The following is a 19,126-nucleotide window of genomic DNA, read 5'->3' as shown; positions in this document are numbered from 1 at the left end:
TAGAAAGTAACGAGATGACATGTTGATGTTATGAAGTTTTGGACGTTGATTTTAAGCATATTTCTCAGTGTTAAGTTCGTTAATGTAATGTCTGTTCAAGTGCAAAATGTCTTTCTGTGGTTCATCTGAGATTATCAGATGTAATGTGTTACTGATGGAAAGAGATTTGTGGTTAGTGACTGAAAAGTTTAAAACTTATGTGGTTTTTATATTATTGATGTACTGAAATCTAACGTAGTTGCAGATGATCTTTTTTCAGTTATTAGAGACTAGATAGCAAATGCATAATATTTCTCTATACTTTTTGGTCAGTTTTTGAAATACATCGCGATTTCATCCATGTCTCCACGCCAAATTTTCCACTTTTCGCGCCGATGCTTGTCATAATGACGTCACTGTGCGAGGTAGCGGAGGATCCGCGTCGAGCCTGACGGACGTTGTGACTGGACAAGGAAGGTGTGCACAAAACACTTTCTCTCTTCCATCCTGCCAGTGAGGGGTCATGACCCGTGGCAGTCATCTGCTTTGTCGTAACTGCAGTGGCGGTCGAAGTAATGTAGGTTGAGATAGTTGTGACCAGTATGTAAAAGTGCAGGTGACCTAACAGACTCCTAGGAGAATGTATGTTCTCGTGGTTCAGTTGTTACGACTAGACGGATAGTTTCAGAAAAGTAGGTCTTGATAGGCTGCAGGTTAGTAAGAACCATTAGTTTATGATGGAGAAGTGTATTACGTCATTAGGCATAAATGTGATCGATAGAATGTTACGTTTGTGTGTCGAAGGCATCAGTCATGGAACTAGGTTTTCCCCGAGTCTAGGCCTTTACATGAGACACTGAAAAGGATTATAAGAGAAAGATATGTAAAGAGAAATGGAGACAATTCTCAGAGTTTTAGAGGAAGTCACAAATTTGCCTGTTAAGATAGGGGCAGGTCGTAACTGCAGAGATTTACATGAGACGGTAAGTAGCTCCAAATATTAGCAGAGTTGACCAGCGACCTCACAGTAAACATGTGAGGAAGTGGCAAAGCGAATGTCGCTGACACGAATGTCAATAAAATCCAAAGTAATATCTTCTAAGGAGGGAAAGTTTTATGGTACATTTTGGTACAAGGCAAGTGGGTCAATATTTGAGGTAGATCAGAAAAGTTGATAAATCGGATTGCTTTAGTATACGAAGGTTATCCAGCCAGATGTGAAGGAAAGAAGGAACATTAACAGATAACATATGTTGATACATTCTGTTCGATAATCATATTAGTTGTTTGCTTAATTATTCGTTGTTATTATCTCGTGTGGTTTAATCCGTTGAGCTCTTTTCATGAATTTCTTTGGTGACTTCTAGCTTTTCATCTTCCTGTCGGAGATAATAGAGGACGAACTTGTCTTGATATTGTAAGTGACGTAGAGTTACATGCCATTTCACACACACACACACACACACACACACACACACACACACACACACACACACACACACACACACACACACACACACACGAGGAGCAGGAAGGCAGTGAAATATATGGAGAAGACATAAGGGGTCTTGACCCATAAAACTTCTCGATATGTACTGAAGGTGTGTTCACATACACTTGACAGATCGCTTGAACTGTTCTTTAAGATGCCGCTATCGAAAGATAAGGTTCCAAGGGAGTGAAAGAGGGCGAACATCAAACCTGTTTTTTGGGGAAGGAGATAACCAGAAAACAAATGACATACTGCAGAGGAGAAACTATGTGAGAAACAACATTTTCAGGGGAAGGAGGTTGTGGGTAGCTGAACCTATTAGATTTCTAAGAGAAAGTGAGCTGTGTTTTCGGCAAAGGAGAATACTCGTAGTTATTATACTTTTCTTCATATTGACAGCAAGAAAGCATGTAAAACTGCGCTACATATGAGGCTGGTAAAGAAGATGGATCTTCAGGCACGAGTGGGGACAAAACTTAGAGAGATGATGTTAGTGGAGGGGAACACAGGACGCATGACGGCAGTCTTCTCGAAATGGGTTAGGGTCACCAGTGGTGTGCCGCAGGGCTTTCTCCCGCGACCATTGCTCTTCCCTGGCAACAAGGATTGGCCTCCTACCTGGACGTGTTTACAGATGATGCGAAGGTCACGAGGGAAGCTTAATGAGCGAGGAGGACTGCTTCAATTTACAAGGGGACCGAAACAAAACTCCATAGTTGGCTTGATACTTGGTTGATGAAATTCAACCAGAGTTAGTGTAAAGTGATGTGGAGGGGACGCTGTGAGAGAGGGCCTCGATATGAATATCATCTAGCAGAAAATTAGGTGTTGGGCTGTGTGTATTATAGGAACGTGGGAAATGGCGTAGTCCATAACCACTCACAAGAGACCCACATAAGGAGAACAGTAAAGGAGACATACTGCTAAGATAAAGGCCTTAAGATTCCACACCATGGACCAGAGAAGAGTGGGATGTGGCCTGATCACCACCTTTTAATGTTTTTAAACCAGCTTGATGACATGACAGTGAACAGATCTTCGAAGAGTGCAGATTTAGAACAACCAGAAACCATATCAAAGATGAACAAGAAACTTAGGTATAAAGAAGTGATTTTACATTAGTAATAGATGAAAGGAATAGAGTGAGTTATGAGACGGTGACTGTGGACGACATACAGAAGTTTGGAAATATGTATGATGGGAAAAGTCCATGAGATGTTGCCCCCAGAGCGTAGAGTTCCCCTCCCCGACAGTACAAGTACAAATAGGTGACCACAAACAATTTCCATCGCTGCGTTTTTCGTATCAATTCTCATCTCATTTTCTAAATAGGGGATCACAAACCCATTTCCGTAGTTACGTTTTTCGTATCAATTCGCATTTCATTTTCAGTCTTAATGGTATCTCATTTCCTGTTGATCTCATCTCATTTTTTCATCCCAGTGTCTCACTCTCCTTATTCGCGCCGTCACATGGCCGTGCCTGACCCCTCCTCGTGCACCTCCCTAGACCACCCAGTATTCCATGCGTCTCCCTTCCTGGTAACTGTGTGAGCACCTTGTTATCCTCGGCCAGTATCACACCCTACTTTCCTGCCCACCAGCGCTCCGTTCCCTCACCAACCAGCACCCTTCACTTCCAGACCCACCAGCACTCCACTCCCCTACCAACCAGCACCCCACTCCCAGGCCCACCAGCACTCTATGCCCAGGCCCACCAGCACTCTATGCCCAGGCCCACCAGCACTCCATTCCGAGGCCCACCAGCACTCCATTCCCAGGCCCACCAGCACTCCATTCCCAGGCCCACCAGCACTCCATTCCGAGGCCCACCAGCACCCCACTCCCAGGCCCACCAGCACTCTATGCCCAGGCCCACCAGCACTCCATTCCCAGGCCCACCAGCACTCCATTCCCAGGCCCACCAGCACTCCATTCCCAGGCCCACCAGCACTCCATTCCGAGGCCCACCAGCACCCCACTCCCAGGCCCACCAGCACTCTATGCCCAGGCCCACCAGCACTCCATTCCCAGGCCCACCAGCACTCCATTCCCAGGCCCACCAGCACTCCATTCCGAGGCCCACCAGCACCCCACTCCCAGGCCCACCAGCACTCTATGCCCAGGCCCACCAGCACTCCATTCCCAGGCCCACCAGCACCCCACTCCCAGGCCCACCAGCACTCCATTCCCAGGCCCACCAGCACTCCATTCCCAGGCCCACCAGCACTCTGTGCCCAGGCCCACCAGCACTCCATTCCCAGGCCCACCAGCACTCCATTCCCAGGCCCACCAGCATTCCGTTCACAGATCCACCAGTACGCCACTCTTCTACCTATCAGCAGCCCACTCCCCCACCCACTAGCGACCCACTCCTCTGCCCATCAGCATCCCATTCCCTCTGCCCAGCAGCATCCCATTCCCTCCTGCCCAGCAGCACCCTACTCCCCAGTTCACCAGCACCCTACTCCCTTTCCCATCAGCGCCCCACTCCTCTGCCCACCAGCGCACCACTCCTCTGCCCATCAGCGCCCCACTCCTCTGCCCACCAGCGCACCACTCCTCTGCCCACCAGCGCCCCACTCCTCTGCCCACCAGCGCCCCACTCCTCTGCCCACCAGCGCACCACTCCTCTGCCCATCAGCGCCCCACTCCTCTGCCCACCAGCGCCCCACTCCTCTGCCCACCAGCGCACCACTCCTCTGCCCACCAGCGCCCCACTCCTCTGCCCATCAGCACCCCACTCCCCCGCCCGTGATGACTCAGCAGGTTGTCTGGTCGTGAAGCTGGGTACAGGTCATCAGGACTGCCAGTCCTTCAGGGCAAAGACAATATACCTCAGCAAAACGATAATTAAGAATAACATCTTTTGAAATCCTCGTTATGGCAAAAGTTAGAGGCAACTCCTTATTTTGTCTGGTGTAGATAGAGAGAGGTAGGCAAATTGGCAGTTGTGAGAGGTTGTGGTTTGGTTGGCACGGTTGGCAGACCTGAGGTGGACGGTGGAAGAGAGGGAAAGTCCCTGTTTGACCAGCCAGACGCCCTCCGTCTCTGACAATAGTTTTTCCTCTCGCTTTCCTTTCCTGTTGGGATTCCTCACAAGGTTCTTCTTACCTTTCGTACCCAAACTTTTTTTTTTTTGTCGTCACTTTGGAATTTATACCGGCGGTAGTGAGCGTTCACCGTCTCTTTAGCTTTATTTCCGAGGGTGTTGCACAGACAGACGAGTTCTGTTAGAAGGAAACATTTGTCTTTCAGTCATCATGGCGTATCCAAGTACCGTTACATAGGACGTTCTCCAGTATATCAGATTTCCACCGTGATACAGTAGTTAAGGATACTGAGTTAGCACGGTCCCGCCCAGGGTTTCTGGCTTGCCCGTGTTCGAATCCTGGGCGTGGGCAGTCCCCGCACTCTTAACTCCGGTGTTCATCCTCCTGGTTACCAGGCTTAGGCGGAAGTGTGTGTGTATGTGTATGTGTGTGTGCACAATATTAAAGACACACACACACACACACACGTATATATATATATATATATATATATATATATATATATATATATATATATATATATATATATATATATATATACACATATATATATATATATATATATATATATATATATATATATATATATATATATATATATATATATATATATATATATATATATATATATTCGTCGTTTCCAGCGTTAGCGAGGTAGCGTTAAGAACAGAGGACTGAGCCTTAGAAAGAATATCCTCACTTGGCCCCCTTCTCTGTTCCTTCTTTTGGGGAGGGGGGGGGGGGCAAAACGAGCGTAGAACTCTTTCCCCGCAGCAACCAAATAGTAAGCACAAATACCAAGCATGTAATGTGTCATTCAAAATTCGAAAAAAAAATACGTTTAAGAAAGAGTGAATCACTCGCCTGGGTTGACGAGTCTTGGCATCAGGTAAAGAAAGAATCGGTGGTGGTAGAAAGTGCGTGACCCAGCGGTAGCTTGGACGTTCGGTCAGCATCGATCCCCGTTTATTGTGTGTACCCATTGTTGCCACTGACGTCATGATGTGTACATGCCTTAAGTTGCTTTGCCTACGTTCCTCTGTAAATGCAGGGAACACACTTTCTAAATTGTATGTGCTCTAGGTGGATTTCAACTCTTGGTATCGGTAAGTGTATCGATGTGGGTAAGTGTATCATGTTTACCAACATCATATTACACTTTCCTGGCTCTATCTCATACTTTCTTGTTAATGCAGTATTCATACTTTTTATTCTACTTTGGTCGAACACAGCCGGATACTTTCCCAGTTTCGTTGATGTTATAACGCCAACTAACTTTATGTTGACACCATTACTTCTCTATTAATCTGGAACCATAACCTGTTCAGTTTTTGAACTGACAACATAACATTGACTTTCCAGGTTATTGGATAGCCTAACTTCAACACTTTCGACTAGAACTGATCTCTTAACCTGCCCTCCAGTTGACTTTATAAGAAAACTTGCTTTTGTTATCGATTTAGTGTCGTCTCATTTTCATTTTCTGTTCTGGTGATTTCTGGCTCATGATATGATGTAGTACAGTTCTACATGTTAATTACCAACGCCTTATCAATGATTTGAAGGTAAAATAATTTAAGATTTTGTGTTTGTTAAGGTACAGATAAGGGGAAATGATTGCGGCAGTGCTTAGCAATGAGTTGCAGCCAACCTCCACTGAGGGTACAAGTCACCAATACCCTCAGAGGTATTCCAGATATTGTATTGGTTGCAGCAGCTAGAAAATAAAGTGAGAATTGTTTTTGACGGAAAGTGGATCCGTCCATGTATGGAGGACTGCTCAGACATCTGGGGTAGCTCTAGCTCTGCATCCTTACTTGACAGTCGACAGCATATAAACTCTCCGAGGCTAACTTCAAAACTTGACCCGCTTGCCTTACGCCACGCCGCAGTGTTGGATCACTTTCCCTCTTCTATAGGTATTACTTTTGTTTTTGCTCCCGAAAGCTGGCTGCTTGTGTACCCGCACCACTAGCAAGACCACGCAGTACTCGGCAAGCTGCTGCGTCTCATGATTACTGTGTGGCCGTTGGCAATTCAAGGATGGGTCGTTTTGATAACTGTTTCTTTCCCTGCACGTCGAAGCTTTGGAACTCTTTTCCCTCTCATGTCTTTCCCAATAACTGTGACCTAGCCCATTTTAAAATAGATTTCTCACTTCCTCTAAAATTCGTAAATACTTCCCCCCCTTTTTTTCCCCCTTTCACTAACCTATCTGTGTTTCAGTTAAGGCCCGGCCTTGATGTGGACTTTAGTCCGTGACCGGAGTCTCCAACGTAAAAAAAAGAAGAGAAAAACATATTTTCGAGGACCTATCCCGAGCTCAGGCCGACGTAAGGGCCCGAGCGTCGTGGTCACTGAAGCTCAAAGAAGTAACAAAACACTGGCTCGTGTCTTTGATGACCTGGCTGTCATATTCATCTGCTGAAAAAGAAATAATCACTGTCTCTTATAATGTTGATATCGTGAGAGTGATGGCCTCTGGTTGGCTATGAAGCCACCTGGCTGCCGTCAAGCCTCATGAGTTGTCCATGAACCTCTCTGCTTGCCCAGTCATGGTGTTGTAGCCGATAATACTCCGATGTCCCGCATCATCGACCAGTTGCTGCCAGAGATCTGATACACAGGGAATGTTTAAGGAGGCCTCGATGTTCGGTGTAGGTTGGGGAAGTGGTTGCTGTGTCGTGTGGGATGGAATGGTATCTTGAGCGAGTGGTGACTACAGCTAATTCTGGCTAGATCGACTCCTAACTTCTCAGGAGTGTTGGCTTCCAGTGTGATGTGTGTGTGTGTGTGTGGGGAAGGAGACTGGGTGTTCAGGAATCGATTCGTTCTAGGTCTGGTTTTTGATTGTGATGTGTGTGTGTGGGGGGGGGAAGGAGACTAGGTGTTCAGGATTCGATTCGTTCTGGGTCTGGTTTTTGATTGTGATGTGTGTGTGTGTGTGGGGAAGGAGACTAGGTGTTCAGGATTCGATTCGTTCTGGGTCTGGTTTTTGATTGTGATGTGTGTGTGTGTGTGGGGAAGGAGACTAGGTGTTCAGGATTCGATTCGTTCTGGGTCTGGTTTTTGATTAGCTTGGTGGTGCTGGAGAAGGATGTCTCCGCCAACCCCGACGAAGTAGTTTGGTTTCTGCCATCGATGATCCAGAAATTTCTCGTCTTCTCACATCATTTCCAGATGATTGGACCCAAGGCGCCGGTATAGACGACTACCCTGCTCCCTGGGAAGTACATTTAGGATGATTATGAGGCAAACGTTATCTGTCATGAGACGCGCTCCCTGGGCAGGGAAGCGTCTAAGCTTATAGTGAGATCGTCCCAGTGGTAATGAGGCGCCTTCGATGACCTTGAAGTATGCTGGCTATGAAGCCCCAGGGTGGCTAGGAGACACAGTGGGTGATCATGAGGCACACCTGGTGACCATGTGGTGACATTGGTGACCAAAGTGGCCATGATGTACCCCGGGTGGCCAGATGACTGAGAAGGAACCGGAATGAGTATGAAGCACTGTCATTGCTTGGCGTATTCTTATCGTCCGTCATGATATTCTGGGCAGCAGTGTGGCCCTCTGAATGTTGACGAAGCGCCATGGGCCGTCGAGAGGCGACCACTGTGGCCGGGAAGTATTTTAAGCAATCGTAAGTTACAGTGCGTAGCATGGCGCTGTGACGCTACATTGAAAGTCTGGGAGACCTTGGTAGTCTGTGGCCGATCATAAGCTATCCTGGTAACATGTAGCGCCATTGGTTGCCGGAGACAATCAGCGGTAGTTGTAAATTCCTATGGATGGCCATACAGCTCCCCTGGTGACCATGAAGTGACTTGGGTGATTGACAGAACCCTGAGGGGGTCATGGGTCTGCCTGGGGGAACTTACAAGCACCATGTCTGGTCATGAAGTATTGTGGGTGACAGTGCGCGGCCAGGAGATGCCACTGGGACACTGTGCGGCCAGGAGATACCACTGATTCAATGTGAGGCCAGGAGATGCCACTGGTACAGTGTGCGGCCAGGAGATGCCACTGGTACATTGTGAGGCCAGGAGATGCCACTGGTACATTGTGAGGCCAGGAGATGCCACTGGTACAGTATGAGGCCAGGAGATGCCACTCGTACAGTGTAAGGCCAGGAGATGCCACTGGGACAGTGTGCGGCCAGGAGATACCACTGGATCAATGTGAGGCCAGGAGATGCCACCGTTACAGTGCGCGGCCAGGAGATGCCACTGGGACAGTGTGCGGCCAGGAGATACCACTGGTTTAATGTGAGGCCAGAAGATGCCACTGGTACAGTGTGCGGCCAGGAGATGCCACTGGTACATTGTGAGGCCAGGAGATGCCACTGGGACAGTGTGCGGCCAGGAGATACCACTGGTTTAATGTGAGGCCAGGAGATGCCACTGGTACAGTGTGCGGCCAGGAGATGCCACTGGTACAGTGTGCGGCCAGGAGATGCCACTGGGACAGTGTGCGGCCAGGAGATACCACTGGTTCAATGTGAGGCCAGGAGATACCACTGGTTTAATGTGAGGCCAGGAGATGCCACTGGTACAGTGTGAGGCCAGGAGATGCCACTGGTACAGTGTGCGGCCAGGAGATGCCACTGGGACAGTGTGCGGCCAGGAGATACCACTGGTTCAATGTGAGGCCAGGAGATACCACTGGTTCAATGTGCGGCCAGGAGATACCACTGGTTCAATGTGAGGCCAGGAGATGCCACTGGTACAGTGTGAGGCCAGGAGACGCCACTGGTGTGGAGAAAGCAGCTGTGAGGATCCCGCTGATGTGTAGGACTCTTACATGTGTCAAACATCTGCTGGTGAACTTTGGCTGGTAGTGGCGGTGGGCTGGTTGGTGATTAATGATGCTAGGTACAAAAATAGTATGTAATCGATAATTCTGTCGCTTTGCCTTTCCTTGACATTTCCGTTCTGACGGTACTATAGTTGCCTCTGCCGTAGACCAAGCAACTCTCTTTGGTTCCCGTTTCTCCTCCAACTCTACATTGGATGACTTGAACATTCCTTTAACCCTTGATGCTCCTCTTACTAATCCTATGCCCCCTTCCCGGAATCTCTTTCGATCTGTCCGAAACGCGCTTCTTTTTCTGGACACAAGCAAGGGTTTTTCATGGTTCTGATAGCATCCATCCCCGTGTACTGAAGGAGTGTGCATCTGAGCTTGCTACCTGTGCTTGCTCTTCTGTTCCGTTTCTGTTTAAAAGCCAGAACTTTCATAGATGCTTGCATTGGTACATTACATCCCTAAAATGGGTGACAGTTCTGACGCCTCTATCTATCGTCATGTTGATTTGACATCTACCATTTCTAAAGTCTTTGAATCTTTCCTCAACTCCCTTATTCTTAGATACTTTAAATACCAGTCTTCTCTTTGGTCACCAGTATGACCTCTGTAAGGCGAGATCCACTGGTGATATTCTTTCTTACTAATGTCTGATCATCATCTGTGAAAGTTTTTGGGAATCATGTGTAGTTGTCTTTGACATATCTGTAGATTTTGGCCTTAAGGTATGACATCTAGGTCTCATCTCTCTCACTCTGCTTCCTCATATCTAGCTTTCTCTCTGGTCGATCTATCTCCGTCGTTATTGATGGATGAACTTCCTCCTTTTCTCCGTTAACTGCTGAGTCCCTCAAGATTCTGTCTTGTCTCCTACATTTTTTTTTTGTTCTCGTTTTTATCGACTTTTTTTTTTTTACTTTTACAAATAAACAAATGCACTCATACGCTAACGACTCAACACTACATTTATCCACATACTTCATTTCCGCTCCACCTTCTCTCACTCGATCTGCACCTCGTCTTGTGACAAATCCGTAATTCCACCTCTTGACTCGGTGAATATACCCCGGCAAGGTTTGTATAACCATGAATATGTGAATTCAACCTTTGCTTTTGATTTTCTTTAAAGAAAATATTGCAAAGGAAGCATCTTTCAGAATTTCATATTTGGTATCATTGTGGAAAGTTTAAGAGTTGAAACGTGAAAATGTCTCTGTAGAAGCGCGGCTATGGCGGAGGAGCTCAAGGCGAAAATATGTACACCGTTCGGGTCCGCGTCGTTTGGAAACTCTGCGGACATTTTTCTTACCATGGAGGTGTGGGAAGGGAATCTATTTTTTCTATGGTTGTAAAGAACAGGCCTCTGTGATTTATCTGTTCGAAACCTCCAAAAGTTTGCTTGCCCTTATCTTATAGTTATCATTGTTGGAACAGATTTACGTGTTATTAAGAACAGCCGGTATTACGAAAACTTTGAACAAGTAATAGCAGTAACAATATCGTTATGTATATCATTATAGAGACTATTTATATCCTGTTTTGTATGAGACATTTACAATGAGGTGTAATACACCGTCCACATAATGTTGTTTACCTACCACCAGGTGCAGTGGTCACTTGGTGACAGCGCGGGAGGCGGGCGGGCGCTGCACCTGCCGGGCCCGGGTATGATGCCCCAGCTGACGGGGCTGGACGTAAAGTGCGCCCGCTCCGGCATGACCGTCCACCTGGAGTTCGATCAAGTCTTCTCTGGCGTGATCTACTCCAAGGGTCACTTTTACGACCCCGCCTGCAATTATGTCACCACCCACACATCCGGCCGTCAAAAATATTCGTAAGTAACAATATATATATGCATAATCGCATGTTTACCTAATGGCGTCCTAGCTTCGTCTCTTCGATGTATATCAACTGACTTCTATTTCTCTCTTGTGTCTCCCCTGACGATGTGATTATTACACGAAAGTGCACTTGGGAACTTATTGTGTTTCATTTTCCCCGTGGATTCATAGGAATATATATATATATATATATATATATATATATATATATATATATATATATATATATATATATATATATATATATATATATCTTTCTTTTAAACTATTCGCCATTTCCCGCGTTAGCGAGGTAGCGTTATGAACAGAGGACTGGGCCTTTTTTGGAATATCCTCACCTGGCCCCCTCTGTTCGTTCTTTTGGAAAATTAAAAAAAAAACGAGAGGGGAGGATTTCCAGCCCCCCGCTCCCTCCCCTTTTAGTCGCCTTCTACGACACGCAGGGAATACGTGGGAAGTATTCTTAATCCCCTATCCCCAGGGACAACCCTATATATATATATATATATATATATATATATATATATATATATATATATATATATATATATATGGGGGATAGTGGCGATAAGGGAGGAAAAAATACTTCCCACGTGTCCCCCGCGTGTCGTAGAAGGCCACTAAAGGTATATAAAGTCCGTAAGATAAGAGAACAAATGGGAGCATCGGTGAAAAGGGCAAATGGGGAGGCAATAAAGTGTAGTGAAGAAGTGAAAAGGGATGCACGAGACCGGGTTATAGAGATGGGTGATTTGAATGCAAAGGTAAGGAATATGGCAGTTGAGCGTATAATTGTTGTACATAGGGTGTTCAGTGTTGTAAATGGGAATGGTGAAGAGCTTGTGGATCTGTGTGCTGAAAAAGGACTGGTGATTGCGAATAACTGGTTTAAAAAGAAAAATATACTTAAGTATACGTATGTGAGTAGGAGAGATGGCCAGAGAGCGTTGTTGGATTACGTATTAATTGATAGGCGTGTAAAAGAGAGACTTTTCGATGGTGATATGCTGAGAGAGGCAGCTGAGGGATGTCTGATCACTATCTTGTGGAGGCAAAGGTGAAGATATGTAGAGGTTTTCAGAAAAGAAGAGAGAATGTTGGGGTGAAGAGAGTGGTGAGAGTAAGTGAGCTTGGAAAGGAGACTTGTGTGAGGAAGTACTAGGGGAGATTGAGTGCAGAATGGCAAAAGGTGAGAGCAAATGATGTAAGGTGAGTGGGGGTGGAATGGGATGTATTTAGGGATGCAGTGATGGCTTGCGCAAAAGATGCATGTGGCATGAGAAAGGTGGGAGGTGGGCAGATTAGGGGCAGATTAGAAAGGGTAATGAGTGGTGGGATGATGAAATAAGATTATTAGTGAAACAGAAGAGAGAGGCGTATAGGCGATATTTGCAGGGAAGTAGTGCAAGTGAGTGGGAAATGTATAAAAGAAAGCTGCAGGAGGTCAAGAGAAAGGTGCAAGAGGTGAAAAAGAGGGCAAATGAGAGTTGGGGTATGAGAGTAAAACTAAATTTTAGGGGGGATAAAAAGATGTTTTGGAAGGAGGTATATAAAGTCCGTAAGATAAGAGAACAAATGGGAGCATCGGTGAAAAGGGCAAATGGGGAGGCAATAAAGTGTAGTGAAGAAGTGAGAAGGAGATAGAGTGAATATTTTGAAGGTTTGTCAAATGTGTTTGATGATAAAGTGGCTGATATAAGGTGTTTTGGTCCGGGTGGTGTGCGAAGTAAGAGGGTCAGGGATAATGGTTTAGTGAAGAGAGAAGAGGTAGTGATAGCTTTGCGGAAAATGAAAGCCTGCAAGGCGGCGGGTTTGGATGGTATCGCAGTGGAAATTAAAGAATAAAAGGTGGGTGACTGTGTTGTTCACTGGTTGGTAAAGGTATTCAATGTATGAATGGATCATGAAGTGCCTGAGGATTGGCGGAATGCATGCATAGTGCCATTGTACAAAGGCAAAAGGGATAAAGGTGAGGGTTCAAATTATAGAGGCATAAGTATGTTGAGTATTCCAAGGAAGTTATATGGGAGGGTATTGATTGAGAGGGTAAAGGCATCTAGAGAGCATCAGATTGGGGATGTGCAGTGTGGTTTCAGAAGTGGTAGAGGATGTGTGGATCAGGTGTTTGCTTTGAAGAATGTATGTGAGAAATACTTAGAAAAACAAATGGATTTGTATGTAGCATATATGGATCTAGAGAGGGCATATGATAGGGTTGATAGAGATGCTTTGTGGAAAGTTTTAAGAGTATATTATGTAAGAGGTAAGTTGCTAGAAGCAGTGAAAAGTTTTTACCAAGGATGTAAGGCACGTTTACGAGTAGGAAGAGAGGAAAGTGATTGGTTACCAGTGAATGTCGGTTTGTGGAAGGGGTGTGTGATATCTCCATGGTTGTATAATTTGTTTATGGATGGGGTTGTTAGGGAGGTGAATGTAAGAGTTTTGGAGAGAGGGGCAAGTATGCAATCTGTTGTGGATAGGAGGGCTTGATAAGTGAGTCATTTGTTGTTCACTGATGATACAGCGCTGGTGGCTGATTCGGGTGAGAAACGGCAGAAGTTGGTGACAGTTTGGTAAAGTGTGTGAATGAAGAAAGCTGAGAGTAAATGTGAATAAGAGCAAGGTTATTAGGTTCAGTAGGGTAGAGGGACAAGTCAATTGGGAGTTAACTTTCAATGGAGAAAAGTTGGAGGAAGTGAAGTGTTTTAGATATCTGGGAGTGGGCCTAACAACGGATGAAACTATGGAAGCGGAAGTGAGTCACAGGATGGGGAAGGGAGCGAAGGTTCTGGGAGCGTTGAAGGATGTGTGGAAGGCGAGAACCTTATTTCAGAGAACAAAAATATGTATATTTGAAGGAATAGTAGTTCTAACAATATTATATAGTTGCGAGGCATGGACTATAGATAGAGTTGTGTGGAGGAGGGTGAATGTGTTGGAAATGAAATGTTTGAGGACAATATGTGGTGTGAGGTGGCTTAATCGAGTAAGTAATGAAAGGGTAAGAGAGATGTGTGGAAATAAAATGATTGTGGTAGAGAGAGCAGAAGAGGGTGTGTTGAAATGGTTTGGTCACATGGAGAGAATGAGTGAGGAAAGATTTACAAAGAGGATATATGTATCAGAGGTGGAGGGAAAGAGAAGCGGGAGATCAAATTGGAGGTGGAAGAATGAAGTGAAAAAGCTTTTGAGAGATCGGAGCCTGAACTTACAGGAGGGTGAAAGGTGTGCAAGGAATAGAGTGAATTGGAACGATGTTGTATACCGGGGTCGACGTGCTGCCAATGGATTGAACCATATATATATATATATATATATATATATATATATATATATATATATATATATGTGTATTTGTTTATGGATGGGGTTGTTAGGGAAGTGAAGGCAAGAGTTTTGGAGAGAGGGGCAAGTATGCAGTCTGTTGTATATGAGAGGGCTTGCGAAGTGAGTCAGTTGTTGTTCGCTGATGATACATCGCTGGTGGCTTATTTGGCTGAGAAACTGCAGAAGCTAGTGACTGAGTTCGGTAAAGTGTGTTAAAGAAGAAAGTTAAGAGTAAATGTGAATAAGAGCAAGGTAGTTAGGTTCAGTAGGGTTGGGGGACAAGTAAATTGGGAGGTGAATTTGAATGGAGAAAAACTGGAGGAAGTGAAGTGTTTTAGATATCTGTGAGTGGATTTGGCAGCGGATGGAACCATGGAAGCGGAAGTGAGCCACAGGGTGGGGGAGGGGGCGAAGGTTCTGAAAGCGTTGAAGAATGTGTGGAAGGCTAGAGCGTTATCTCGGAGAACAAAAATGGGTATGTTTGAGGGAATAGTGGTTCCAACAATGTTATATGGTTGTGAGGCATGGGCTATAGATGGGGTTGTGCGGAAGAGGGTGGATGTGCTGGAAATGAGATGTTTGAGGACAATATGTGGTGTGAGGTGGTTTGATCGAGTAAGTAATGAAAGGGTGAGAGAGATGTGTTGTAATAAAAAGAGTGTGGTTGAGAGAGGAGAAGAGGGTGTATTGAAATGGTTTGGTCACATGGAGATAATGAGTGAGGAAAGATTGACAAAGAGGATATATGTGTCGGAGGTGGAGGGAACGAGGAGAAATGGGAGACCAAATTGGAGATGGAAAGATGGAGTGAAAAAGATTTTGAATGATCGGGGCCTGAACATGCAGGAGGGTGAAAGGCGGGCAAGGAAAAGAGTGAATTGGATCGATGTGGTATACCGGGGTCGACGTGCTGTCAGTGGATTGAATCAGGGCATGTGAAGCGTCTGGGGTAAACCATGAAAAGTTCTGTGGGGCCTGGATGTGGAAAGGGAGCTGTGGTTTCGGGTATTATTGCATGGCAGCTAGAGACTGAATGTGAACGAATGGGGCCTTTGTTGTCTTTTCCTAGCGCTACCTCGCACACATGAGGGGTGAGGGGGATGTTATTCCATGTGTGGCGAGGTGGCGATGGGAATGAATAATTCACATTTCAAGTGTGAATTGTGTGCATGTGTATATATGTATGTGTCTGTGTGTGTATATATATGTGTACATTGAGATGTATGGGTAAGTATATTTGCGTGTGTGGACGTGTATGTATACACATGTGCATGGGGGTGGGATGGGCCATTTCTTTGTCGTTTCCTTGCGCTACCTCGCAAACGCGGGAGACAGCGACAAAGCAAAATAAAATAATATATATATATATATATATATATATATATATATATATATATATATATATATATATATATATATATATATATATATATATATATATATATGCGTGTGCCTTATCATCGTACCGTTAAAAAGCCTTGGACAGTAGTATAGGGGAAGATGTGGACAAGTCACGCCGCCGACCCTCCCACTCAGCCTGGTCGTCCTTGCTCCCCACCACAGTACTGACGCTGCCTCCCGCACGAGGGGGTGGGGCTTTCTGAGTCGTCGTTGGTTAACGGCAAGGACGTGAAAAATGATTAGCAACGGGGTTGCGGTGCTTTATACTTGCCTAGTAACACCAGTCACTCTTTTCCGCTTACGCACTGAACAACACCCATTACTGAGATATAATCACCGTCTGAACACACCCCAAGACCCTTCTTACCCAAGATGTAACTAATAGAGAGAAGACACCGAACATTTACTGATCACTATCCTTACACTCTATGCACATAGACACACTCATAACGTAGCAACACTATGACCTAAGTGCTGCAGGAGCCTCATGAGAATAGACTCATGAGGCAGGAAGGTATTATATATATATATATATGTGTGTGTGTGTGTGTGTGTACCTCTGGGGATATGGGAGAAAGAATACTTCCCACGTATTCCCTGCGTGTCGTAGAAGGCGACTAAAAGGGGAGGGAGCGGGGGGGCCGGAAATCTTCCCTTCTCAATTTTTAATTTTCCAAAAGGAACAGAGAAGGGGGCAACTGAGGATATTCCCTCAGAGGCTCAGTCCTCTGTTCTTAACGCTACCTCGCAATTGTGGGAAATGGCGAATATGTATATGTATAAAAAAAAAAGATATATATATATATATATATATATATATATATATATATATATATATATATATATATATATATATATATATGGCAGATATAGGGTGTTTTGGTCGAGGTGGTGTGCAAAGTGAGAGGGTTAGGGAAAATGATTTGGTAAACAGAGAAGAGGTAGTAAAAGCTTTGCGGAAGATGAAAGCCGGCAAGGCAGCAGGTTTGGATGGTATTGCAGTGGAATTTATTAAAAAAGGGGGTGACTGTATTGTTGACTGGTTGGTAAGGTTATTTAATGTATGTATGACTCATGGTGAGGTGCCTGAGGATTGGCGGAATGCGTGCATAGTGCCATTGTACAAAGGCAAAGGGGATAAGAGTGAGTGCTCAAATTACAGAGGTATAAGTTTGTTGAGTATTCCTGGTAAATTATATGGGAGGGTATTGATTGAGAGGGTGAAGGCATGTACAGAGCATCAGATTGGGGAAGAGCAGTGCGGTTTCAGAAGTGGTAGAGGATGTGTGGATCAGGTGTTTGCTTTGAAGAATGTATGTGAGAAATACTTAGAAAAGCAAATGGATTTGTATGTAGCATTTATGGATCTGGAGAAGGCATATGATAGAGTTGATAGAGATGCTCTGTGGAAGGTATTAAGAATATATGGTGTGGGAGGCAAGTTGTTAGAAGCAGTGAAAAGTTTTTATCGAGGATGTAAAGCATGTGTACGTGTAGGAAGAGAGGAAAGTGATTGGTTCTCAGTGAATGTAGGTTTGCGGCAGGGGTGTGTGATGTCTCCATGGTTGTTTAATTTGTTTATGGATGGGGTTGTTAGGGAGGTAAATGCAAGAGTCCTGGAAAGAGGGGCAAGTATGAAGTCTGTTGGGGATGAGAGAGCTTGGGAAGTGAGTCAGTTGTTGTTCGCTGATGATACAGCGCTGGTGGCTGATTCATGTGAGAAACTGCAGAAGCTGGTGACTGAGTTTGGTAAAGTGTGTGGAAGAAGAAAGTTAAGAGTAAATGTGAATAAGAGCAAGGTTATTAGGTACAGTAGGGTTGAGGGTCAAGTCAATTGGGAGGTGAGTTTGAATGGAGAAAAACTGGAGGAAGTGAAGTGTTTTAGATATCTGGGAGTGGATCTGTCAGCGGATGGAACCATGGAAGCGGAAGTGGATCATAGGGTGGGGGAGGGGGCGAAAATTTTGGGAGCCTTGAAAAATGTGTGGAAGTCGAGAACATTATCTCGGAAAGCAAAAATGGGTATGTTTGAAGGAATAGTGGTTCCAACAATGTTGTATGGTTGCGAGGCGTGGGCTATGGATAGAGTTGTGCGCAGGAGGATGGATGTGCTGGAAATGAGATGTTTGAGGACAATGTGTGGTGTGAGGTGGTTTGATCGAGTAAGTAACGTAAGGGTAAGAGAGATGTGTGGAAATAAAAAGAGCGTGGTTGAGAGAGCAGAAGAGGGTGTTTTGAAATGGTTTGGGCACATGGAGAGAATGAGTGAGGAAAGATTGACCAAGAGGATATATGTGTCGGAGGTGGAGGGAACGAGGAGAAGAGGGAGACCAAATTGGAGGTGGAAAGATGGAGTGAAAAAGATTTTGTGTGATCGGGGCCTGAACATGCAGGAGGGTGAAAGGAGGGCAAGGAATAGAGTGAATTGGAGCGATGTGGTATACAGGGGTTGACGTGCTGTCAGTGGATTGAATCAAGGCATGTGAAGCGTCTGGGGTAAACCATGGAAAGCTGTGTAGGTATGTATATTTGCGTGTGTGGACGTGTGTATGTACGAGTGTATGGGGGGGGGGGCCATTTCTTTCGTCTGTTTCCTTGCGCTACCTCGCAAACGCGGGAGACAGCGACAAAGTATAAAAAAAAAAAAAAAAAAAAAAATATATATATATATATATATATATATATATATATATATATATATATATATATATATATATATATATATGTGTGTGTGTGTGTGTGTGTGTGTGTGTGTGTGTGTGGCATGCGAAAAGTGGGAGGTGGGCAGACGTTTGGACGATAATAACGGGGAAGGAGTTCAAGAGACTGGGATAGGTATAACAGAAAACGGCAGGAGATTAAAAGCATAATACAGGGGTTGAAAAGACGACAAATGAGAGTTGGGGTGAGAGAGCATCATTAAACTTTAGGGAGGATAAAAACGATGTTTTGGAAGGAGGTAAATAATGTATGGAAAACAAGAGAACAAGTTGGAACATCTATGAAGGGAGCAAAAGGGGAGATGATAACAGGTAGTAATGAATTGAGGAGGAGATGAAGTGAGTAATTTGAAGGGTTGCTAAATGTGTTTGATGACAGAGTGGCAGATGTAGGGTGTTTTGGTCAGGGTGATATGCGAGGTGAGAGAGTCATGGAAAGTGGTTTGGTGAAGAGAGTAGAGATGGTGAAAGCGTTGTGAAAGATGAGATAAGACAAGGCGGTTGAAGTGGA

At 45.0% G+C, this 19,126-nt stretch overlaps 1 protein-coding gene across 2 annotated transcripts in view; it reads left to right on the top strand.

Moving 5' to 3' along the window:
* Positions 1 to 19,126, top strand: part of LOC139749460 (uncharacterized) — a 121,392-nt gene that overhangs the window by 50,038 nt on the left and 52,228 nt on the right. For both annotated transcript variants that reach the window (XM_071663359.1, XM_071663360.1), the window contains exon 3: positions 10,931 to 11,160. In XM_071663359.1, the coding sequence (XP_071519460.1) occupies positions 10,931 to 11,160 (230 nt within the window). The remainder of the gene's footprint in view (positions 1 to 10,930; positions 11,161 to 19,126) is intronic.

Source organism: Panulirus ornatus, chromosome 7 (assembly GCF_036320965.1).
Source record: "Panulirus ornatus isolate Po-2019 chromosome 7, ASM3632096v1, whole genome shotgun sequence".
NCBI lineage: Eukaryota > Metazoa > Arthropoda > Malacostraca > Decapoda > Palinuridae > Panulirus > Panulirus ornatus.
The sequence above is the reverse complement of the archived record's forward strand: the minus strand, read 5'-3'. Positions and strand labels throughout refer to the sequence as shown.